This window comes from Oncorhynchus keta, chromosome 18 (assembly GCF_023373465.1).
Source record: "Oncorhynchus keta strain PuntledgeMale-10-30-2019 chromosome 18, Oket_V2, whole genome shotgun sequence".
Classification (NCBI taxonomy): Eukaryota; Metazoa; Chordata; class Actinopteri; order Salmoniformes; family Salmonidae; genus Oncorhynchus; species Oncorhynchus keta.
In genome coordinates, this window is record NC_068438.1 from 52,395,348 (window position 1) to 52,420,347 (window position 25,000).

Genomic DNA, 25,000 nt, shown 5'->3' on the forward strand with positions numbered 1-25,000 from the left:
GCCTCGTCTCCTCCAGCCGCCTCCTCCACCGCCTCCTCTAGCTGCCTCCTCGTCTCCTCTAGCCACCTCCCACCACCGCCTCGTCTCCTAGCCGCCGCCTCGTCTCCTCTAGCCGCCGCCTCGTCTCCTCTAGCCGCCGCCTCGTCTCCTAGCCGCCGCCTCGTCTCCTCACACATCAGTCATGTTATTAATGGGTGTACGGTGTTTTGCTCTGTGAATGGGGGAGGAGGGATGGAGAGAGACTGAGAGAGACTGAGGGAGAGAGGGAACCGAGGGAGGTGAGGGGGAGTAATGTTGTGCATGTCAGGCTCAGGGTCGTTTGCTCTGCTCAGTTCCTTTTTTAAGCCATTGTTGTCGTGGTGAAGGCAGGCTGAACAAAGGAGCCCCCTGATTGGTGTGTAGAGCAGGGTTGTCAAACATACGGCCGGCCCGCGGGTGGTTTTAATAAAACATTTTTGTCTATATATTTTTAAAGGATATAAATGAAACATAACAAAGAGAACCATGAAGTAGCAGACACGCAAGCGCAGTCACTGACAGACAGACAGACAGGGAGGAAGGGAAGGAGGGAGGGAGAAAGCAAACCCTGTAACACACAAGAGGTAGAGAGCGAGGGATATCAAGAGACAATTCAGGAGCCTTTATCCCGTTGTACCATCTAAGAATCTCCTCTCTATCCTTGTTGTTCAATTCAGGAGCCTTTATTGTTGTCATCCTCCTATCCCTTCCCCTTTCTTTACTGTAGATCAGAGGACAGCGGTGCGGGCGCTGCCTGGGCATAATCTGTCGTTTTTTTTTAACTCTCTCCGTGGCGGTTGTGGTGATCGGACATCACCGCGACTTATTTGTTGAAGGGGTTACCGTGGAGACGGGCTGCTGTGCTGGAGCCTGAGGCAGGAGAAAGGGAGACTGGGAGCGAGGGTGAGGGGGAGGGGGAGAGCGAAAGCGCCACAGTTTGCGTTGTGGAACAGAGGAGGCAGAGCCGAGCAGGGTACCGTCTGTGCAAACAAACATGGGCATCACGCCACGATAGAGACCTCCTGTGAGCACTAACGCTGCAGCCATAGCTACGCTATACAGAGAGATTACCTCCAGGGAGCCAGCCAGCGCTGAGCAGAAACCAAGCCAGAAAACCTGGTCCATCTATCCATCTGCCCCCCCATCACAGCCCCCCCTGCTGCTGCACCAGTCCTCTCCTCTGACAGGGGCTTCTCCTCCCTGGGCTCGGTGTGGAGGCGTGAAGGGGGGAGGGGGGTCCGTGGAGGGAGTAAAACGAGGACAGGCGTCTAGGTTCGCTGAGGCCCGATGTGGCGGTGTCGCAGGTGATGAAGGCTGGGTGAGGTGGGAGAGGAGAGGGTCTCTGAGACCCTGGAGTGCTGCCCGGGGGTCGGTCGTCCTTTTTTCTTTCTGAGATCGTGAGAACAGCGACGCCTGAATGAGAGAGATGCGGGCAACAGTAAGTAAGAGACACACAGAGGGCTACCGTAGGAGAGAGAGAGACACAGAGAGAGAGAGAGAGAGAAGGCTACTGTAGGAGAGCGAGAGAAACAGAGAGAGAGAGAGAAGGCTACTGTAGGAGAGAGAGACACCGGAAGGGCTACCGAAGGAGAGAGCGACACAGAGAGGGCTACTGTGGGAGAGAGAGAGAAACAGAGAGACACCGGAAGGGCTACCGTAGGAGAGAGCGACACAGAGAGAGAGCGAGGGCTACCGTAGGAGAGATCGAGTGCGAGGGAAACCGTAGGAGAGAGAGAGACACAGGAGGGCTACCGTAGCAGAGAGAGAGAGACACAGAGCGAGAGGGCTACCGTAGGAGAGAGACACAGAGAGAGAGCGAGGGCTACCGAAGGAGAGAGAGAGACACAGAGCGAGAGGGCTACCGTAGGAGAGAGGGAGACACAGAGAGAGAGCGAGGGCTACCGTAGGAGAGAGCGAGTGCGAGGGTTACCGTAGGAGAGAGAGGGACACAGAGAGAGAGCGAGGGCTACCGAAGGAGAGAGAGAGACACAGAGCGAGAGGGCTACCGTAGCAGAGAGAGAGACACAGAGCGAGAGGGCTACCGTAGGAGAGAGAGAGAGACACAGAGCGAGAGGGCTACCGTAGGAGAGAGAGACACAGAGAGAGAGCGAGGGCTACCGAAGGAGAGAGAGAGACACAGAGCGAGAGGGCTACCGTAGCAGAGAGAGACACAGAGCGAGAGGGCTACCGAAGGAGAGAGAGAGACACAGAGCGAGAGGGCTACCGTAGCAGAGAGAGAGACACAGAGCGAGAGGGCTACCGTAGCAGAGAGACACAGAGCGAGAGGGCTACCGTAGGAGAGAGAGAGACGCAGAGAGAGAGCGAGGGCTACCGAAGGAGAGAGAGAGACACAGAGCGAGAGGGCTACCGAAGGAGAGAGAGAGACCCAGAGAGAGAGCGAGGGCTACCGAAGGAGAGAGAGACACAGAGCGAGAGGGCTACCGTAGCAGAGAGAGACACAGAGCGCAGAGCGAGAGGGCTACCGTAGGAGAGAGAGACACAGAGAGAGAGAGAGGGCTACCGAAGGAGAGAGAGAGACACAGAGCGAGGGGGCTACCGTAGCAGAGTGAGGGCTACCGTAGCAGAGAGTGAGGGCTACCGTAGCAGAGAGAGAGGGCTACCGTAGCAGAGAGAGAGGGCTACCGTAGCAGAGAGAGAGGGCTACCGTAGCAGAGAGAGAGGGCTACCGTAGCAGAGAGAGAGGGCTACCGTAGCAGAGAGAGAGAGGCTACCGTAGCAGAGAGAGAGGGCTACCGTAGCAGAGAGAGAGAGGGCTACCGTAGCAGAGAGAGAGGGCTACCGTAGCAGAGAGAGAGGCTACCGTAGCAGAGAGAGAGAGGGCTACCGTAGCAGAGAGAGAGAGGCTACCGTAGCAGAGAGAGAGGGCTACCGTAGCAGAGAGAGAGAGGGCTACCGTAGCAGAGAGAGAGAGGGCTACCGTAGCAGAGAGAGAGAGGGCTACCGTAGCAGAGAGAGAGGGGCTACCGTAGCAGAGAGAGAGAGGGCTACCGTAGCAGAGAGAGAGAGGGCTACCGTAGCAGAGAGAGAGAGGGCTACCGTAGCAGAGAGAGAGAGGGCTACCGTAGCAGAGAGAGAGAGGGCTACCGTAGCAGAGAGAGAGAGGGCTACCGTAGCAGAGAGAGAGAGGCTACCGTAGCAGAGAGAGAGAGGGCTACCGTAGCAGAGAGAGAGAGGGCTACCGTAGCAGAGAGAGAGAGGGACTACCGTAGCAGAGAGAGAGGGCTAGAGCAGAGAGAGAGAGAGAGTAGCAGAGAGAGAGAGGAGCTACCGTAGCAGAGAGAGAGAGGAGAGAGAGAGCTAGAGAGAGCAGAGAGAGAGAGAGCTACCGAGCAGAGAGAGAGAGAGACCGAGAGAGAGAGAGGGGGCTATCGTGGGAGAGAGAGAGACACAGAGAAGGCTACCGGGAGAGAGAGAGACACACAGAGAAGGCTACCGGGAGAGAGAGAGACACACAGAGAAGGCTACCGTGGGAGAGACACACAGAGAGGGCTATCGTGGGAGAGAGAGACACAGAGAGAAGGCTACCGTGAGAGAGAGAGAGACACAGAGAGGGCTATCGTGGGAGAGAGACACAGAGAGAAGGCTACCGTAGGAGAGAGAGAGAGACACAGAGAAGGCTACCGTGAGAGAGAGAGAGACACAGAGAGAGCTACCGTAGCAGAGAGAGGGGGCTACCGTAGCAGAGAGAGACACAGAGAGGGCTATCGTGGGAGAGAGAGAGACACAGAGAGAAGGCTACCGTAGGAGAGAGAGAGGTGTGGACTTTGCTGTCATTGGTGAAAGGATGGTAGGGTAGGGATGTTGGTGGGAAAGAAAGCCAGCTGGTAGCTTCACACGGGAAGTAGAAAGCAAACAAACACACACACACACGTCATGGACCCCACCGCCCCCCGTCCCCCTCCACCAATGGGGAGGGCCTTTACTTTGATTCAATTAGCCACCTACCCAGACCCTCCTATCATGCTCTCACTGTCGCTGCTTGCCTGTGTGGGCGTGTGAACAACATCTGTGTGCGTGACACCGTGAGAGGGTGCGTGTGCGTGTGCGTGTGCGTGACACACTGTGGCAGGCAGTGAAAGGGGTAGTCCATCTCAGTCTGAGCTGAGTTCATGAAAGGGAGTGAGTCTGTGGACATGGAGGTGATGCTGAATGCAGTGCAGGCACAGAGCCAGGGAGAGACAGAGAGGATGCTCCTCAGACAGAGCCCTATGCCCTGGGAGACTCACAGCTTCTATGATGGCAGAGATCTCCACAAGAGCGAGGTAGGGTCTCTCACTAACCAGACACACAGATCCAACACACACATCTACACAGAGTAGCACTAACACGGTAAGGCTAATTACACTCGTTACAGCGTATGTTATCGAGTCAACAAGATCAGAAGGTTTTAGAGGGGAGTGGCTTATAGATGGGAGTGGCTTATAGAGGAGAGATTGGAGACTAGAGGATTTGGCATGCGGAATTAAAACGGCTTTTTTCTGAAATGTTCACTTCTGATTGAAACTAAAACCTATAGTTTGTTTTCTGAAACGTAAATCTTTTGAAATTAAATTAAGGGAAGTTGAAAATCAGAAGCCTGCATAGTTTGACATATTTTGCGTTTAGTATTTCTGGAAGCTTTTGTTTGCGTCCTAAAATTGGAACCCTATTTACTGTAAAGTGCAGTGCTTTAAACAGAGCCATATATGGAGAGGGGGGAGTGGCTTATGGAGGAGAGGGGCTTATGGAGGAAGAGGGGCTTATGGGGGAAGAGGGGCTTATGGGGGAAGAGGGGCTTATGGGGGAAGAGGGGCTTATGGGGGAAGAGGGGCTTATGGAGGAGAGGGGGGAGTGGCTTATGGAGGAGAGGGGCTTATGGAGGAGAGGGGGAGGGGCTTATGGAGGAGAGGGGCTTATGGAGGAGAGGGGAGGAGGGGGGCTTATGGAGGAGAGGGGGAGGGGCTTATGGAGGAGAGGGGGAGGGGCTTAGGAGAGGAGGAGGAGAGGGAGGAGGAGAGGGGCTTATGGAGGAGAGGGGCGGCTATGGAGGAGGAGGAGAGGGGGGAGTTGCTTATGGAGGAGAGGGGGAGTTGCTTATGGAGGAGAGGGGGGAGGGGCTTATGGAGAGAGAGGGAGGAGACACAGGGCTTATGGAGAGAGGGCTATCGTGGGAGAGGGGGAGGGGGAGAGGGGGAGGGCACAGAGGGGCTTATGGAGGAGAGGGGGAGGGGCTTATGGAGGAGAGGGGGGAGGGGCTTTGATAAGAGAGGAACCTTGTTTAGAGGTCCTTCTGTAGCTCAGTTGGTAGAGACACAGGCTACCGTAGGAGGTAGTGGGAGAGAGAGACACAGGGACCACCCTATACGGAGAATGTATGCACACATGACTGAAGTCGCTTTGGATAAAAGCGTCTGCTAAATGGCATATATTATTAACCTTATATACTATGAAGTGGAGGTCGGCCGATTATGATTTTTAAACACAGATACCGATTAATATTACAAAATGTATTTGTAATAATGACAATTACAACATTAATGAATGAACACTTATTTTAACTTAATATAATACATAAATAAAATCAATTTAGCCTCAAATAAATAATGAAACATGTCAATTTGGTTTAAATAACTAGCTAGCCATTTCACATCGGTTACACCAGCCTAATCTCGGGAGTTGATGGGCTTGAAGTCATAAACAGCTCAATGCTTGAAGCACAACGAAGAGCTGCTGGCAAAACGCACGAAAGTGCTGTTTGAATGAATGCTTACGAGCCTGCTGCTGCCTACCACAGCTCAGTCAGACTGCTCTATCAAATCATAGACTGAATTATAATATAATAACACACAGAAATACGAGCCTTCGGTCATTAATATGGTCAAATCCGGAAACTATCATCTCGAAAACAAGACGTTTATTCATTCAGTGAAGTACGGAACCGTTCCGTATTTTATCTAACGGGTGGCATCCATCAGTCTAAATATTCCTGTTAACATTGCACGACCTTCAATGTTATGTCATAATTATGTAAAATTCTGGAAAATTAGGCGGCCCAAACTGTTGCATATACCCTGACTCTGCGTCCAATGAACGCAAGAGAAGTGACACAATTTCACCTGGTTAATATTGCCTGCTAACCTGGATTTCTTTTAACTAAATATGCAGGTTTAAAAATATATACTTCTGTGTATTGATTTTAAGAAAGGCATTGATGTTTATGGTTAGGTACACATTGGAGCAAGGACAGTCCTTTTTCGCGAATACGCACCACATCGATTATATGCAACGCAGGACACGCTAGATAAACTAGTAATTTCATCAACCATGTGTAGTTAACTAGTGATTATGACTGATTGATTGTTTTTTATAAGATAAGTTTAATGCTAGCTGGCAACATACCTTGGCTTCTACTGCATTCGCGTAACAGGCAGGCTCCTCGTGGAGTGCAATGTAATCAGGTGGTTAGAGCGTTGGACTAGTTAACTGTAAGGTTGCAAGATTGGATCCCCCGAGCTGACCTGGTAAAAATCTGTCGTTCTGCCCCTGAATGAGGCAGTTAACCCACCGTTCCCAGGCCGTCATTGAAAATAAGAATGTGTTCTTAACTGACTTGACAAGTTAAATAAAGATTAAATTAAGGTGTAAAAAAATATATATATATATTAAAAATATTTCTGATTGTTATGAAAACTTGAAATCGGCCATTCCGATTAATCAGCCGACCACTACTATAAACAGTGCCATGTAAACCCTGATGTGAAGGATTGGACTGGGTGATATCAGGGAGCCATTTTAGACTCGAGCCTTTCTTAGTGACCATGCTTGCAGGGTTTAGCTTGTAGCTTCCTCTTTAGTTTAATCAATATCTCACCTAATCTTTTCAAATCTCACTTTTGTCCGATAGATACGGTTATTACCCCAACAACTTGTTCTTTTAGAATTTTAATCAAATCAAGGTTTATCGACTGCAAACAAAAGCTTTTGCAAGGTGTTAACAGCAGGTGCGGCCCAAATGCTTACGTTACTCGCTCCAACAGTAGATCGTCTCAAATACACAACAAATACACACTCACACACAACAAAAGTACAAAATACATTTAAAAAAAAATGTTAATGAGTACAATTTAATAAATCTACAATACAAATGCGTGGTGTGTGTGTGTATAGGCAGTATATCATTTTGAAGGAAAATGGTATGTATATTAGGAAAAAGTGATCGTAGACCAGAGCTGCTTTAAGCAGACAGGCATTGAGACCTAGGGGTTTATTTGACACGTCAGAGAGAGGGGAGACGTGTCATGAGCTCAGCCAATGTGCTATAAAATGACAGTGGAGTGACTGAGTCATAGGTCGCACCCTCAAAAAAACGTATCCCATTTCCTGTATAGTGCACTACATTTTGACCAGAGCCCCATAGTGACCAGAACACTGATTCTCCCCTCTTCCTGAGTCCTCAGCGCTGTCTTGCCCGAAGTGACGTTGTTCCACACGTCAGAACTGAATCTACCTCCCCCACTCCCCCCCTCCCTTTCTCTTTGTATCAGTCTGGTGTCCTGCATGCCTGTGTGCCTGTGTGCGTGCTGGGCTCACCGTTATGGGTCTCTAATGGGTGGGGGGTTGTTAAGTGTAATGCTATGAGAAAGAAGGGAATCTTCCTGTCTGTAATGAGATGACAGGAGGTTACATTCACTGTTTTGTTTATAGTGGGTTGTTACATAGGGAACTGTTGGAGGATATAGTGGGTTGTTTCATAGGGAACTGTTGGAGGATATAGTGGGTTGTTTCATAGGGAACTGTTGGAGGATATAGTGGGTTGTTTCATAGGGAACTGTTGGAGGATATAGTGGGTTGTTTCATAGGGAACTGTTGGAGGATATAGTGGGTTGTTTTATAGGGAACTGTTGGAGGATATAGTGGGTTGTTTCATAGGGAACTGTTGGAGGATATAGTGGGTTGTTTCATAGGGAACTGTTGGAGGATATAGTGGGTTGTTACATAGGGAACTGTTGGAGGATATAGTGGGTTGTTTTATAGGGAACTGTTGGAGGATATAGTGGGTTGTTACATAGGAACTGTTGGAGGATATAGTGGGTTGTTACATAGGGAACTGTTGGAGGATATAGTGGGTTGTTTTATAGGGAACTGTTGGAGGATATAGTGGGTTGTTACATAGGGAACTGTTGGAGGATATAGTGGGTTGTTTTATAGGGAACTGTTGGAGGATATAGTGGGTTGTTACATAGGGAACTGTTGGAGGATATAGTGGGTTGTTACATAGGGAACTGTTGGAGGATATAGTGGGTTGTTTTATAGGGAACTGTTGGAGGATATAGTGGGTTGTTACATAGGGAACTACACACTCACACACAACAAAAGTTAATGAGTACAATTGGAGGATATAGTGGGTTGTTACATAGGGAACTGTTGGAGGATATAGTGGGTTGTTTCATAGGGAACTGTTGGAGGATATAGTGGGTTGTTACATAGGGAACTGTTGGAGGATATAGTGGGTTGTTTTATAGGGAACTGTTGGAGGATATAGTGGGTTGTTTCATAGGGAACTGTTGGAGGATATAGTGGGTTGTTTCATAGGGAACTGTTGGAGGATATAGTGGGTTGTTTCATAGGGAACTGTTGGAGGATATAGTGGGTTGTTACATAGGGAACTGTTGGAGGATATAGTGGGTTGTTTTATAGGGAACTGTTGGAGGATATAGTGGGTTGTTTCATAGGGAACTGTTGGAGGATATAGTGGGTTGTTACATAGGGAACTGTTGGAGGATATAGTGGGTTGTTTCCTAGGGAACTGTTGAGATATAGTGGGTTGTTTCATAGGGAACTGTTGGAGGATATAGTGGGTTGTTTCATAGGGAACTGTTGGAGGATATAGTGGGTTGTTTTATAGGGAACTGTTGGAGGATATAGTGGGTTGTTTCATAGGGAACTGTTGGAGGATATAGTGGGTTGTTTCATAGGGAACTGTTGGAGGATATAGTGGGTTGTTTCATAGGGAACTGTTGGAGGATATAGTGGGTTGTTTCATAGGGAACTGTTGGAGGATATAGTGGGTTGTTTCATAGGGAACTGTTGGAGGATATAGTGGGTTGTTTCATAGGGAACTGTTGGAGGATATAGTGGGTTGTTTCATAGGGAACTGTTGGAGGATATAGTGGGTTGTTTCATAGGGAACTGTTGGAGGATATAGTGGGTTGTTACATAGGGAACTGTTGGAGGATATAGTGGGTTGTTTCATAGGGAAATGTTAGAGGATATAGTGGGTTGTTACATAGGGAACTGTTGGAGGATATAGTGGGTTGTTTCATAGGGAGCTGTTGGAGGATATAGTGGGTTGTTTCATAGGGAACTGTTGGAGGATATAGTGGGTTGTTACATAGGGAACTGTTGGAGGATATATTGGGTTGTTTTATAGGGAACTGTTGTAGGATATAGTGGGTTGTTTCATAGGGAACTGTTAGAGGATATAGTGGGTTGTTACATAGGGAACTGTTGGAGGATATATTGGGTTGTTTCATAGGGAACTGTTAGAGGATATAGTGGGTTGTTTCATAGGGAACTGTTAAAGGATATAGTGGGTTGTTACATAGGGAACTGTTGGAGGATATATTGGGTTGTTTCATAGGGAACTGTTGGAGGATATAGTGGGTTGTTTCATAGGGAACTGTTGGAGGATATAGTGGGTTGTTACATAGGGAACTGTTGGAGGATATAGTGGGTTGTTTCATAGGGAACTGTTGGAGGATATAGTGGGTTGTTTCATAGGGAACTGTTGGAGGATATAGTGGGTTGTTACATAGGGAACTGTTGGAGGATATAGTGGGTTGTTTCATAGGGAACTGTTGGAGGATATAGTGGGTTGTTTCATAGGGAACTGTTGGAGGATATAGTGGGTTGTTTCATAGGGAACTGTTGGAGGATATAGTGGGTTGTTTCATAGGGAACTGTTGGAGGATATAGTGGGTTGTTTCATGGGGAACTGTTGGAGGATATAGTGGGTTGTTTCATAGGGAACTGTTGGAGGATATAGTGGGTTGTTTCATGGGGAACTGTTGGAGGATATAGTGGGTTGTTTCATAGGGAACTGTTGGAGGATATAGTGGGTTGTTACATAGGGAACTGTTGGAGGATATAGTGGGTTGTTTCATCACCATGTTGTGGAATAAAGGTTCCAACATGAAGATCGTTCTAAAACCTGGCCCGTCTCTACGTGACGACCTGGCCCGTCTCTACGTGACGACCGTTCTGAAACCTGGCCCGTCTCTACATGAAGACCGTTCTGAAACCTGGCCCGTCTCTACGTGACGACCTGGCCTGTCTCTACGTGACGACCGTTCTAAAACCTGGCCCGTCCCTACGTGACGACCGTTCTGAAACCTGGCCCATCTCTACATGATGACCGTTCTAAAACCTGGCCCGTCTCTACGTGACGACCTGGCCCGTCTCTACGTGACGACCTGGCCCGTCTCTACGTGACGACCGTTCTAAAACCTGGCCCGTCTCTACGTGACGACCTGGCCCGTCTCTACGTGAAGACCGTTCTGAAACCTGGCCCGTCTCTACGTGACGACCGTTCTGAAACCTGGCCCGTCTCTACGTGACGACCGTTTTAAAACCTGGCCCGTCTCTACGTGACGACCGTTCTGAAACCTGGCCCGTCTCTACGTGACGACCTGGCCCGTCTCTACGTGACGACCGTTCTAAAACCTGGCCCGTCTCTACGTGACGACCTGGCCCGTCTCTACGTGACGACCTGGCCCGTCTCTACATGAAGACCGTTCTGAAACCTGGCCCGTCTCTACGTGACGACCTGGCCTGTCTCTACGTGACGACCGTTCTAAAACCTGGCCCGTCCCTACGTGACGACCGTTCTGAAACCTGGCCCATCTCTACATGATGACCGTTCTAAAACCTGGCCCGTCTCTACGTGACGACCTGGCCCGTCTCTACGTGACGACCGTTCTAAAACCTGGCCCGTCTCTACGTGACGACCGTTCTAAAACCTGGCCCGTCTCTACGTGACGACCTGGCCCGTCTCTACGTGACGACCGTTCTGAAACCTGGCCCGTCTCTACGTGACGACCGTTCTGAAACCTGGCCCGTCTCTACGTGACGACCGTTTTAAAACCTGGCCCGTCTCAACGTGACGACCTGGCCCGTCTCTACATGAAGACCGTTCTGAAACCTGGCCCGTCTCTACATGAAGACCATTCTGAAACCTGGCCCGTCTCTACGTGACGACCTGGCCCGTCTCTACGTGAAGACCGTTCTAAAACCTGACCCGTCTCTACATGAAGACCGTTCTGAAACCTGGCCCGTCTCTACGTGACGACCTGGCCCGTCTCTACGTGACGACCTTGCCCGTCTCTACGTGACGACCTGGCCCGTCTCTACGTGAAGACCGTTCTAAAACCTGACCCGTCTCTACATGAAGACCGTTCTGAAACCTGGCCCGTCTCTACGTGACGACCTGGCCCGTCTCTACGTGACGACCGTTCTAAAACCTGGCCCGTCTCTACATGAAGACCGTTCTAAAACCTGGCCCGTCTCTACATGACGACCGTTCTGAAACCTGGCCCGTCTCTACGTGACGACCGTTCTGAAACCTGGCCCGTCTCTACGTGACGACCTGGCCCGTCTCTACGTGACGACCGTTCTAAAACCTGGCCCGTCTCTACATGAAGACCGTTCTGAAACCTGGCCCGTCTCTACATGACGACCGTTCTAAAACCTGGCCCGTCTCTACATGAAGACCGTTCTGAAACCTGGCCCGTCTCTACGTGACGACCGTTCTGAAACCTGGCCCGTCTCTACGTGACGACCGTTCTAAAACCTGGCCCGTCTCTACATGACGACCTGGCCCGTCTCTACGTGACGACCGTTCTAAAACCTGGCCCGTCTCTACATGAAGACCGTTCTGAAACCTGGCCCGTCTCTACGTGACGACCGTTCTAAAACCTGGCCCGTCTCTACATGAAGACCGTTCTGAAACCTGGCCCGTCTACATGAAGACCGTTCTGAAACCTGGCCCGTCTCTACGTGACGACCTGGCCCGTCTCTACGTGAAGACCGTTCTAAAACCTGGCCCGTCTCTACATGACGACCGTTCTGAAACCTGGCCCGTCTCTACATGAAGACCGTTCTGAAACCTGGCCCGTCTCTGACGTGTTCTGACCTGGCCCGTCTCTACGTGACGACCGTTCTAAAACCTGGCCTGTCTCTACATGACGACCTGGCCCATCTCTACATGACGACCGTTCTAAAACCTGGCCCGGCTCTACATGACGTGGCCCATCTCTACATGAAGACCGTTCTAAAACCTGGCCCGTCTCTACGTGACAACCTGGCCCGTCTCTACGTGAACCTGGCCCGTCTCTACGTGAAGACCGTTCTGAAACCTGGCCCGTCTCTACGTGACGACCTGGCCCGTCTCTAAAACGTGGCCCTGGTGTCTCTACGTGACGACCGTTCTAAAACCTGGCCCGTCTCTACGTGACGACCGTTCTAAAACCTGGCCCGTCTCTACATGACGACCGTTCTAAAACCTGGCCCGTCTCTACATGACGACCTGGCCCGTCTCTACGTGACGACCGTTCTGAAACCTGGCCCGTCTCTACATGACGACCGTTCTAAAACCTGGCCCGTCTACATGAAGACCGTTCTGAAACCTGGCCCGTCTCTACGTGACGACCTGGCCCGTCTCTACGTGACGACCGTTCTAAAACCTGGCCTGTCTCTACATGACAACCTGGCCCATCTCTACATGACGACCGTTCTAAAACCTGGCCCGGCTCTACATGACGACCTGGCCCATCTCTACATGAAGACCGTTCTAAAACCTGGCCCGTCTCTACGTGACGACCTGGCCCGTCTCTACGTGACGACCTGGCCCGTCTCTACGTGACGACCTGGTGTCTCTACGTGACGACCGTTCTAAAACCTGGCCCGTCTCTACGTGACGACCGTTCTAAAACCTGGCCCGTCTCTACATGACGACCGTTCTAAAACCTGGCCCGTCTCTACATGACGACCTGGCCCGTCTCTACATGACGGCCGTTCTAAAACCTGGCCCGTCTCTACATGACGACCGTTCTAAAACCTGGCCCGTCTCTACGTGAGGACCTGGCCCGTCTCTACGTGACGACCGTTCTAAAACCTGGCCAGAGACGGGCCAACCCAACCCCAACCTAACCCCAACCCCAACCTAACCCAACCCCAACCTAACCCCAACCCCAACCTAACCCAAACCCCAACCTAACCCCAACCCCAACCTAACCCCAACCCCAATGTAACCCCAACCCTAACCCCAACCCTAACCCCAACCCCAACCTAACCCCAACCCTAACCCCCCGAACCCCCAACCCTAACGCCAACCCCAACTAACCCCAACCCCAACCCTAACCCCAACCCCAACCTAACCCCAACCTAACCCCAACCCCAACCTAACCCCAACCTAACCCTAACCCCAACCTAACCCCAACCCCAACCTAACCCCAACCTAACCCCAACCCCAACCCCAACCCTAACCCCAACCCCAACCCCAACCCCAACCTAACCCCAACCCCAACCTAACCCCAACCTAACCCCAACCCCAACCTAACTAACCCCAACCCCAACCTAACCCCAACCCCAACCTAACTAACCCCAACCCCAACCTAACCCCAACCCCAACCTAACCCCAACCCCAACTTGTCACTGATTTGAAGAAGCTTTCAGTGGCTCATATATTGAATCACCATGTAACATGTCAGGTAAAAGAGGCTGTCTGTTCCCGACTGTAAACAGGGTTGAGTTCATTGGGACCATACTGTGGAAAAACATTTTAAAATGGACAATCAAATCAAGTGTTTCTCATTGGACAAATTCAGGTAGTCCCTCACCGTTTACGGTCTTGTGTTTGTTTTTTTGTTTTTTTTAACGTGTTGTGCCCGAGTGAACACCTGGATGATGTCATTATACAGGTGTTTGATGTGTGTTTCTCTCCACAGGTAATCCTGGTGCAGGTGAACCCAGGTGAGGCCTTCACTATACGGCGAGAGGATGGTCAGTTTCAGTGTATCACAGGTAAGACGCTACAAATAGTTGTACTCCTTTTAGTTCTCTCCTACAAATGGGTAAAGGATCAATAAAGCTCCATTATTCACTAATACAGGTTTGTGATTCGTTAGGGCAAATGTTTTAAGTTTTGCAATGGGAAACAAAATGTAAGATTTACTTATTCAGTACAGATGGTTCCGACCTGAGCATGACCCAGTACTTCCCAAATGTCGCTCTCTCGCTGTTTTTTTTCGCTATCTCTCTCGCTCGCTGTGTCTCTCGCTCGCTGTGTCTCTCGCTCGCTGTGTCTCGCTCGCTATGTCTCTCGCTCGCTATCTTTTGCTCTCTCGCTCGCTCGCTATCCCTCGCTCTCGTTCTCTCTGTCTGACTGATTTAATTTGACAGATGATTGAGCGAGCTGTGTGCTGATACACTATCATCGTGTCAAATCACTGTTTGCTGTAATTGCAGTGTGTTTCTGTGTTTGTAGTGCAGTCACACTATAGCGACAGAGTCTGTGTCTGTTAGAATGAGATGTGGTTGAGACCCTGTTAGTCATCCCTCTCTGCTCTGTCAGAGAGTGTGAGGAGCGCAGGCAGGCTTTGTGATGCGCGAACGCACACACACACACACACACACACACACACACTAGGGATGTGCATCTTTCTCTTTCAACATGATTCGATACGTTTCGAGATACATGTGCTCCGGTACAGGAATGATGTTTTATTTTGAACTGATTTGGTGTGGTTCAGTTTAATTCAAGGAACAAAGCACTAACATTTATTTTCTATTTCAAAATATGCGGCTAATAGAGCTCTGAGCTGGGCCTCTCCTCTGAGCCGGGCCTCTCCTCTGAGATGGGCCTCTCCTCTGAGCCGGGCCTCTCCTCTGAGCCGGGCCTCTCCTCTGGGCCGGGCCTCTCCTCTGGGCCGGGCCTCTCCTCTGGGCCGGGCCTCTCCTCTGGGCCGGGCCTCTCCTCTGGGCCGGGCCTCTCCCCTGGGCTGGAGCTCTGGGCCGGAGCTCTGGGCCGGGCCTCTCCCTTGAGCTCTGGGCCGGGCCTCTCCCCCGAGCTGGAGCTCTGGGCTGGGCCTCTCCCCTGAGCCGGGCCTCTCCGCTGAGCTGGAGCTCTGGGTCGGGCCTCTCCCCTGAGCTGGAGCTCTGGGCCGGAGCTCTGTGCCGGGCCTCTCCAGCTCAGGGGAGAGGCCAGGCCCAGAGCTCCAGCTCTCCAGCCGGGCCTCTCACCTGAGCCGGAGCTCTGGGCCGGGCCTCTCCCCTGAGCCGGCGCTCTGGGCCGGGCCCCTCCCTGAGCTGGAGCTCTGGGCCGGGCCTCTCCCTCGAGCTGGAGCTCTGGGCCGGGCCTCTCCCCCGAGCTGGAGCTCTGGGCCGGGCCTCTCCCCTGAGCCGGGCCTCTCCCCTGAGCTGGAGCTCTAGGCCGGGCCTCTCCCCTTGAGCCGGCGCTCTGGACCGGGCCCCTCCCTGAGCTGGGGCTCTGGGCCGGGCCTCTCCCCCGAGCTGGAGCTCTGGGCCGGGCCTCTCCCCTGAGTTGGAATTCTGGGCCGGGCCACTTCCCTGAGCTGGAGCTCTGGGCCGGACCTCTCCCCTGAGCTGGAGCTCTGGGCCGGGCCTCTCCCCTGAGCCAGGTCTCTCCCCTGAGCTGGAGCTCTGGGCCGGGCCTCTCCCCTGAGTTGGAATTCTGGGCCGGGCCATTTCCCTGAGCTGGAGCTCTGGGCCGGGCCTCTCCCCTGAGCTGGAGCTCTGGGCCGGGCCTCTCCCCTGAGCCAGTCCTCTCCCCTGAGCTGGAGCTCTGGGCCGGGCCTCTCCCCCGAGCCGGAGCTCTGGGCCAGGCCTCTCCCCTGAGCCGGAGCTCTGGGCCGGGCCTCTCCCCTGAGCCGGAGCTCTGGGCCGGGCCTCTCCCCTGAGCCGGAGCTCTGGGCCGGGCCTCTCCCCTGAGCTGGAGCTCTGGGCCGGGCCTCTCCCCTGAGCCAGGCCTCTCCCCCGAGCTTCAGCTCTGGGCCAGGCCTCTCCCCCGAGCTGGAGCTCTGGGCTCTGAGTCATGCCTGTCCCCTGAGCTGGAGCTCTGGGCCGGGCCTCTCCCCTGAGCCAGGCCTCTCCCCTGAGCTGTAGATCTGGGCCGGGCCAGGCCCAGAGTTTCAGCTCAGGGGCGAGTCCCGGCCCATAGCTCCAGCTCTCCAGCTAGGCCTGTCCCCTGAGCTGTAGCTCTGGGCCGGGCCTCTCCCCTGAGCCAGAGCTCTGGGCCGGGCCTCTCCCCTGAGCCAGGCCTCTCCCCTGAGCTGGAGCTCTGGGCCGGGCCTCTCCCCTGAGCCAGGCCTCTCCCCTGAGCTGGAGCTCTGGGCCGGGCCTCTCCCCCGAGCTGGAGCTCTGGGCCGGACCTCTCCCCCGAGCTGGAGCTCTGGGCCGGACCTCTCCCCCGAGCTGGAGCTCTGGGCCGGGCCTCTCCCCCGAGCTGGAGCTCTGGGCCGGGCCTCTCCCCCGAGCTGGAGCTCTGGGCCGGGCCTCTCCCCCGAGCTGGAGCTCTGGGCCGGGCCTCTCCCCCGAGCTGGAGCTCTGGGCCGGGCCTCTCCAACGAGCTGGAGCTCTGGGCTCTGAGCCAGGCCTCTCCCCCGAGCTGGAGCTCTGGGCTCTGAGCCAGGCCTCTCCCCCGAGCTGGAGCTCTGGGCCGGGCCTCTCCCCGAGCTGGAGCTCTGGGCCGGGCCTCTCTCCCGAGCTGGAGCTCTGGGCCGGGCCTCTCCCCCGAGCTGGAGCTCTGGGCCGGGCCTCTCCCCCGAGCTGGAGCTCTGGGCTCTGAGCCAGGCCTCTCCCCCGAGCCTTCCTGTCACAGGGAATATGGTGGTCTTTGAAACATGTAGGTATTATCGACTCGGCCAGAGAGAGGTTGAAAATGTCAGTGAAGACACTTGCCAGTTGGTCCACACATGCTCTGAGTACACGTCCTGGTAATCCGGCCATGTGGATGTTGACCTGTTGAAAGATCTTACTCACATCTGCTATGGAGAGCGAGATCACACAGTCGTCTGGAACAGCTGGTGCTCTCGTGCATGTTTCAGTGTTGCTTTCCTCGACCCCAGCATAAAAGGCTCGTCTGGTAGGCTCGCGTCACTGGGTTTCCCTTTGTGGTCCGTAATAGTGTTTAAGCCCTGACACACCTGACAGGCATCAGAGCCGGCCGGGGTGGTAGGATTCAATCTTAACACCGTATTGATGCTTTGATTGTCAGATGGTTCTCTACCTCAGACGAGTAATACTTTGAGACTTAATATTAGACATCGCTCACCAGCTATTATGATCTCCGCCCCTCGTCTTACCGGAGGTAGCTGTTCGCTCTTGGGGGGGGTGGGGGGGGGGGTGGGTGGTATGACTGAGGTGCTGCATGGTTTGGGTGTGGGGGGGCATGACTGAGGTGCTCCATGGTTTGGGTGTTGGGGGGCATGACTGATTACAGACCTAGGTGCTTCTTCATGATTTGGTCTATTCCCCCTCTGTAACAGGACAGGCTGTCTATTCACCCTCTGTAACAAGACATGCTGTCTATTCCCCCTCTGTAACAGGACATGCTGTCTATTCCCCCTCTGTAACAGGACATGCTGTCTATTCCCCCTCTGTAACAGGACATGCTGTCTATTCACCCTCTGTAACAGGACAGGCTGTCTATTCACCCTCTTTAGCAGGACAGGCTGTCTATTCACCCTCTTTAACAGGACAGGCTTTCTATTCACCCTCTTTAGCAGGACAGGCTTTCTATTCACCCTCTTTAGCAGGACAGGCTGTCTGTTCACCCTCTTTAGCAGGACAGGCTGTCTATTCACCCTCTTTAACAGGACAGGCTGTCTATTCACCCTCTGACAGGACAGGCTGTCTATTCACCCTCTGACAGGACAGGCTGTCTATTCACCCTCTGACAGGACAGGCTGTCTATTCACCCTCTGACAGGACAGGCTGTCTATTCACCCTCTGACAGGACAGGCTGTCTATTCACCCTCTGACAGGACAGGCTGTCTATTCACCCTCTGACAGGACAGGCTGTCTATTCACCCTCTGACAGGACAGGCGGTCTATTCACCCTCTGACAGGACAGGCGGTCTATTCACCCTCTGACAGGACAGGCGGTCTATTCACCCTCTGACAGGACAGGCGGTCTATTCACCCTCTGACAGGACAGGCTGTCTATTCACCCTCTGACAGGACAGGCTGTCTATTCACCCTCTGACAGGACAGGCTGTCTATTCACCCTCTTTAACAGGACAGGCTGTCTATTCACCCTCTAAACAGGACAGGCTGTCTATTCACCCTCTGACAGGACAGGCTGTCTATTCACCCTCTGACAGGACAGGCTGTCTATTCACCCTCTGACAGGACAGGCTGTCTATTCACCCTCTGACAGGACAGGCTGTCTATTCACCCTCTGACAGGACAGGCTGTCTATTCACCCTCTGACAGGACAGGCTGTCTATTCACCCTCTGACAGGACAGGCTGTCTATTCACCCTCTGACAGGACAGGCTGTCTATTCACCCTCTGACAGGACAGGCTGTCTATTCACCCTCTGACAGGACAGGCTGTCTATTCACCCTCTGACAGGACAGGCTGTCTATTCACCCTCTGACAGGACAGGCTGTCTATTCACCCTCTGACAGGACAGGCTGTCTATTCACCCTCTGACAGGACAGGCTGTCTATTCACCCTCTTTAACAGGACAGGCTGTCTATTCACCCTCTAAACAGGACAGGCTGTCTATTCACCCTCTAAACAGGACAGGCTGTCTATTCACCCTCTAAACAGGACAGGCTGTCTATTCACCCTCTTTAACAGGACAGGCTGTCTATTCACCCTCTTTAACAGGACAGGCTGTCTATTCACCCTCTTTAACAGGACAGGCTGTCTATTCACCCTCTTTAACAGGACAGGCTGTCTATTCACCCTCTAAACAGGACAGGCTGTCTATTCACCCTCTTTAACAGAGCTCAAGATTGTCTGGAAGGGGAGATGGAGGAATAGACAGCCTAAGGAGAGATGTGTCGGATTAGAGGTGGTGGTCTCTCCGTCAGCAGAGTTAGGTGTCAGAGGAGAGTGGGGGAGGAGGAGAGGGGGGTGGATGGGGGGGTAAGGAGAGAAGAGAGTGGTGGAGGGGGAGGGGAGTGGATGGGGAGGGGATTAATGGAGGGGCGGGAGCTCTGCTGCCTACTGCTCCCTCTGTCACAGAGTGGTCTCTTTTCTCAGTGACGTGAATGGAGGGATGACTCACCGCTCATGGAGCAGGGAGGGAGGGGTGTGTTCCTCGTGTATGTGTTTTAACCATGCAATTTGAGACAGCTGAGAAACCAGGAGGTTGGGGCGTGTGTGTGTGTGTGTGTGTGTGTGTGTGTGTGTGTGTGTGTGTGTGTGTGTGTGTGTGTGTGTGTGTGTGTGTGTGTGTGTGTGTGTGTGTGTGTGTGTGTGTGTGTGTGTGTGTGTGTGTGTGTGTGTGTGTGTTGTTCTCTCCCAGATCTATTTGTGTTTCATTCATGTATTTTTAGCAGCTAGAAGTACGTAATGTGTTTCCAACTACCTAATTGACTGCTTAATATGAAGAGACCATCTGGTAAGAAGAAGTAAAATAACATAGCCATTAAGATGTTAGACAGCTCCCATGGGGGAGAGTTGATGGAGCTGCAGTGTGTGTGTGCGATAACCAGCAGCCATTTTTGAATTAGTTTCCCAATTTATGGCCCCCTCTCAACACACGTTACTCGCGTCTCACACACAGACTGCCTGCTGGGTATGTTCACGCCACTAGGGGTGGGGCAGTTGACCGTATTGCCACCACACCGACGGTCACGTGTCATGAAGGTGGTCAAAATTCCACTTGGTCGTTTAGTCACGGTAATTAGGCTTCTCTAAGCTCTGATGCTGCTGATGGTCATTAGTAGTCTACCAAACTCGCTAACTGCCTGCTACTCAGCACTCTATAGTCCCTCTGATCAGTCTGACGTCGATGCAAATGTTATCGATAATCTAATCAAACACTTCATGAGAGCCCATGTTACGCAACATTTCAATAGGCTATGCAATTGCGTGATAACAGAGTGATGGCCTCTAATAAAAAGAGGAGGCCTACTGTATTTATATCTCCACTTTCCTAATCTTAAGCACATGGCTTATCTTTACAACAGGAGTATAGCCTACCTGGCTGGCATGAAAATGAAACACGGGGAAAAGCGTCCTCCATTCGCTATTTAAGTGAAAAGATTACATGTATTTTTTTCCCCTCTTCTCCTGTTTCAAGACAGGTGCGTGATAATGGTCCATTCTGAAATTAAAACAAATGTCACACATATATTATTTAGTGTGTGTAAAGACGAGATTAAATTAAGAATAGTTTGATGTGTGACAATATTACCCTGTCACTTTGTGATTGATGTATTATCATCACATGTGAATGAGGCCCAGGTTGGGTCAGGCAAGAAATGGGGCATGTTTCTTTTTTTTTCTTTTTTTTTCAGTTTTATCAAAATCATAAACGCACACCTCATGTAGCCTAGCCCACAGGCCTATATGTTTGGATAAGGTTTGTATCATAACTAATGACTTCTTAAAAGGAATCACATTAATCCGCTTTACAAGGGGTGTCTAACTGGTGTACATAAGCAGCGCGTGAGTTTCAAGTTTAGGGGAAGAGATCATTTTCACCATAAAAATGCACCTTTTATAATAAAAGCAGCACATGCATAATCACATTTGCGATCACTTTTGAGAATTTGTGTTTTCCTGCTAATTGATAGCATTTTGGAAACATTCATGCTGATCGCCTACTGTGAAGAAATAGCTAATATTTTATCAAAGTTTTAAGCTAAACGTTCTGATATTTTGCGTCAGCCTTATTGCTTGTGGTTGTATTAGTCTGGGACACAATAGATCCCAGACTATGTTTAGGATATTTCTTTCTGGCATAGAATAGGTCAACTTTTGTACTTTTGGGGGATAGTAGATTGACATAGACTAGTGCTTTTCGTGTTCGCTAGGCCTACTCATCTTGTTGGCTGACGAAAAGTAAATGTGGACAGTCTTTCCATTTATCTTGAATATGCACCTCGGAATTGGATAAGGACGTACGCAGTAGCGTCCCCGATATGTCTGTCTTCACTTGTAGCCTGTGAGAAAGACCCGATCATGTGAACCATGTGAGTGAGAGGTGCTTCGGAGCACGCAGGGAGAAGGGCCCAACGCAGCTCTCGGGGAGAAGGGCCCAACGCAGCTCTCGGGGAGAAGGGCCCAACGCAGCTCTCGGGGAGAAGGGCCCAACGCAGCGCTCGGGGAGAAGGGCCCAACGCAGCGCCCGGCGAGAAGGGCCCAACGCAGCGCCCGGCGAGAAGGGCCCAACGCAGCGCCCGGCGAGAAGGGCCCAACGCAGCGCCCGGCGAGAAGGGCCCAACGCAGCGCCCGGCGAGAAGGGCCCAACGCAGCGCCCGGGGAGAAGGGCCCAACGCAGCGCCCGGGGAGAAGGGCCCAACGCAGCGCTCGGGGAGAAGGGCCCAACGCAGCTCTCGGGGAGAAGGGCCCAACGCAGCTCTCGGGGAGAAGGGCCCAACGCAGCGCTCGGGGAGAAGGGCCCAACGCAGCGCCCGGCGAGAAGGGCCCAACGCAGCGCCCGGCGAGAAGGGCCCAACGCAGCGCCCGGCGAGAAGGGCCCAACGCAGCGCCCGGCGAGAAGGGCCCAACGCAGCGCCCGGCGAGAAGGGCCCAACGCAGCGCCCGGCGAGAAGGGCCCAACGCAGCGCCCGGCGAGAAGGGCCCAACGCAGCGCCCGGCGAGAAGGGCCCGGCGAGAAGGGCCCAACGCAGCACTCGGGGAGAAGGGCCCAACGTCCACTGGCCGCAAAAGGCACAGATTATTTTTTTTAGGGGGCATTACGGCCGCACAAAGCTGATGCCGCTGAGAAATTTGAGGCATTAGCAGGTGCTTGTCAAATTGTGAATGAGAGACTGATGAAGTGTGTACAGCCTGCGCCAAAGAAACAAAAACAAAGCAGAGTTCACACCTTTTCAAGCAACTTTTTTCAAATCGTCATTCGAGTCACGTCATGCAGCCTTTCAATGTATTAAATCAACATGTATAGAATCCCAACGTTTGTAGAACTACATTCACATTAATAACTACATTAAATATAGAGGAATACCTGTTTCTTTGTTATCCGATCAACACAGAATATCCACACTCCCGTCAAATCGCTTGGAGAAAAATACCCTTTCTATTTCATTCAGCTTTGTTCAATTCTATTCTTCATGCTCTAAGATAATATAGAATGATGCCACGGAATTCTAAGCAAATCTAGCCTGCTGAATGAACTAGTGTAGCCCACAGCCATTTGGCACAGCCAGATCAGGACCTAACATAAGGACAACTAAATGAACTAGTGTAGCCCACAGCCATTTGGCACAGCCAGATCAGGACCTAACATAAGGACAACTAAATGAACTAGTGTAGCCCACAGCCATTTGGCACAGCCAGATCAGGACCTAACATAAGGACAACTAAATGAACTAGTGTAGCCCACAGCCATTTGGCACAGCCAGATCAGGACCTAACATAAGGACAACTAAATGAACTAGTGTAGCCCACAGCCATTTGGCACAGCCAGATCAGGACCTAACATAAGGACAACTAAATGAACTAGTGTAGCCCACAGCCATTTGGCACAGCCAGATCAGGACCTAACATAAGGACAACTAAATGAACTAGTGTAGCCCACAGCCATTTGGCACAGCCAGATCAGGACCTAACATAAGGACAACTAAATGAACTAGTGTAGCCCACAGCCATATGGCACAGCCAGATCAGGACCTAACATAAGGACAACTAAATGAACTAGTGTAGCCCACAGCCATTTGGCACAGCCAGATCAGGACCTAACATGAGGACAACTCAAGAGTATGATATTCTGTTCTTCTGAAATAGACTACATTTTCTTCATTTAGTTTTTCTTTAGACTTTGTCTAAAATAAATCTTATTATTATCTTCAAATAGGTCTAGTATAAAAGTCCACACGCCCACCAGCAGTCCATTCACAGCATCTGCATTGATTATGCTGCCTGTGTGTGTGTCTCGGCTTGTTTGTATGTGTTTGAGATGGAGGGAGCCACCTCCGCAGTGGCCCGCGAGTGGGCAGGAGGCAAGGACACTCAGGCAGTGCTAACACGACACACGCAGAGCCAACACAACACCTATACAGCCACAACACCCCACGCTCAGAGCCGACACAAAGACCCCACGCTCAGCGCCGACACAACACCCCACGCTCAGCGCCGACACAACACCCCACGCTCAGCGCCGACACAACACACACGCAGCGCCAACACAACACACACGCAGCGCCAACACAACACCCCACACGCAGCGCCAACACAACACCCCACACTCAGCGCCAACACAACACACACGCAGCGCCAACACAACACACACGCAGCGCCAACACAACACCCCACACTCAGCGCCAACACAACACCCCACACTCAGCGCCAACACAACACACACGCAGCGCCAACACAACACACACGCAGCGCCAACACAACATCGTTAACTATCTGTACTGCTAACATTGACTTCCTGTCATTGTCTCTCCGGCCGCTGGTCCAAAGAATTTGTTTATTTTCGATTTGCTTCTGCATGGATTCATTAGGTTGTCTTAACCTTTTCTATCTAGGCTACAGTACATGCATGAGTTCACATCCACAGCCCCACAGAGACGGAAACATACAACAGTTTATACACACACACACTGTTCATTCACAGCATCTGCAGTGAGTGGCTTTCAGAATGAATGAGCTTGTGACTCATTCTCTCACTGTTGTTTGGTTCCGGGGGGAGTGGGCTGTGGAGGGGAGGGAACGAGGGGGATGGTGAGAAGCAGAATCAGCCGTTTTGTTTTTGTTTTGGATGTGTTTTGTAGAAGGATGGAGACAGTGCTGTGCTCTCTGAGAAAGGGAGAGGGGGAATCGGAGATGGGAGAGTCGATGGTCTTTGGACTTGTTACGTCATCTCAGTGCAAATCAAATCAAATGGTATTTGTCAAATGCGCCGAATACAACAGGTGTACACTTTACCTTGAAATCAAATCAAATTTATTTATATAGCCCTTCGTACATCAGCTGATATCTCAAAGTGCTGTACAGAAACCCAGCCTAAAACCCCAAACAGCAAACAATGCAGGTGTAGAAGCACGGTGGCTAGGAAAAACTCCCTAGAAAGGCCAAAACCTAGGAAGAAACCTAGAGAGGAACCGGGCTATGTGGGGTGGCCAGTCCTCTTCTGGCTGTGCCGGGTAGAGATTATAACAGATCATGGTTGAATAATAGTAAGGCAGTACAGTTGAAACTGGAGCAGCAGCACAGTCAGGTGGACTGGGGACAGCAAGGAGTCATCATGTCAGGTAGTCCTGGGGCACGGTCCTAGGGCTCAGGTCCTCCGAGAGAGAGAAAGAAAGAGAGAAATGCTTACTTATGATCCCAACAATGCCGGGTTAAAAAGTGTGTGTGTGTGTGTGTGTGTGTGAGAGAGAGCTGCTGGCTGTGAAAACAAGCCCAGAACACTCACCCCTCTCATCCCAATCTTCTCTCCATCCCTCCCTATTTCTGTCCTGTCTCTTTCTTACCCCCTCTCATCCCATGAACGTCCCAGGGATTCTGAGGAGGAGAAGTGGAATTAGAATCTCCACGTTCTTAAATCTTATAACCGGATTAACAAATTGGTCCCCCTGTGTGTTATTACCGTCTCTCTCTCTACTCCTCTCTGTTAATCCGGACCCTTAGTGTCAGTGTCATTATTAACCTGAGTCCTCTGGCCAGGACTTCTCTGCTCCTCTCTCTCTCTACCTCTCTCCCTTCACGTCTCTACTCCTCTCTCTCTCTACCTCTCTCCCTTCACGTCTCTACCTCGA

At 51.8% G+C, this 25,000-nt stretch overlaps 1 protein-coding gene across 16 annotated transcripts in view; it reads left to right on the plus strand.

The window, feature by feature from the left end:
* Positions 1-25,000, plus strand: part of fndc3a (fibronectin type III domain containing 3A) — a 172,868-nt gene that overhangs the window by 46,009 nt on the left and 101,859 nt on the right. For 13 of the 16 annotated variants that reach the window (XR_008069156.1, XR_008069158.1, XR_008069161.1 and 10 more), the window contains exons 1-2: positions 4,086-4,301; positions 14,022-14,097. Coding sequence is in view for 1 of the 16 variants with exons in the window: in XM_052468767.1 (XP_052324727.1) it covers positions 4,149-4,301; positions 14,022-14,097 (229 nt within the window). In the remaining 15 variants the exon portion in view is untranslated. Of the gene's footprint in view, positions 1-1,258; positions 1,457-4,085; positions 4,302-14,021; positions 14,098-25,000 lie in introns of those variants that run through there. The other 3 variants (XR_008069171.1, XM_052468767.1, XR_008069170.1) reach the window with 3 other exon arrangements.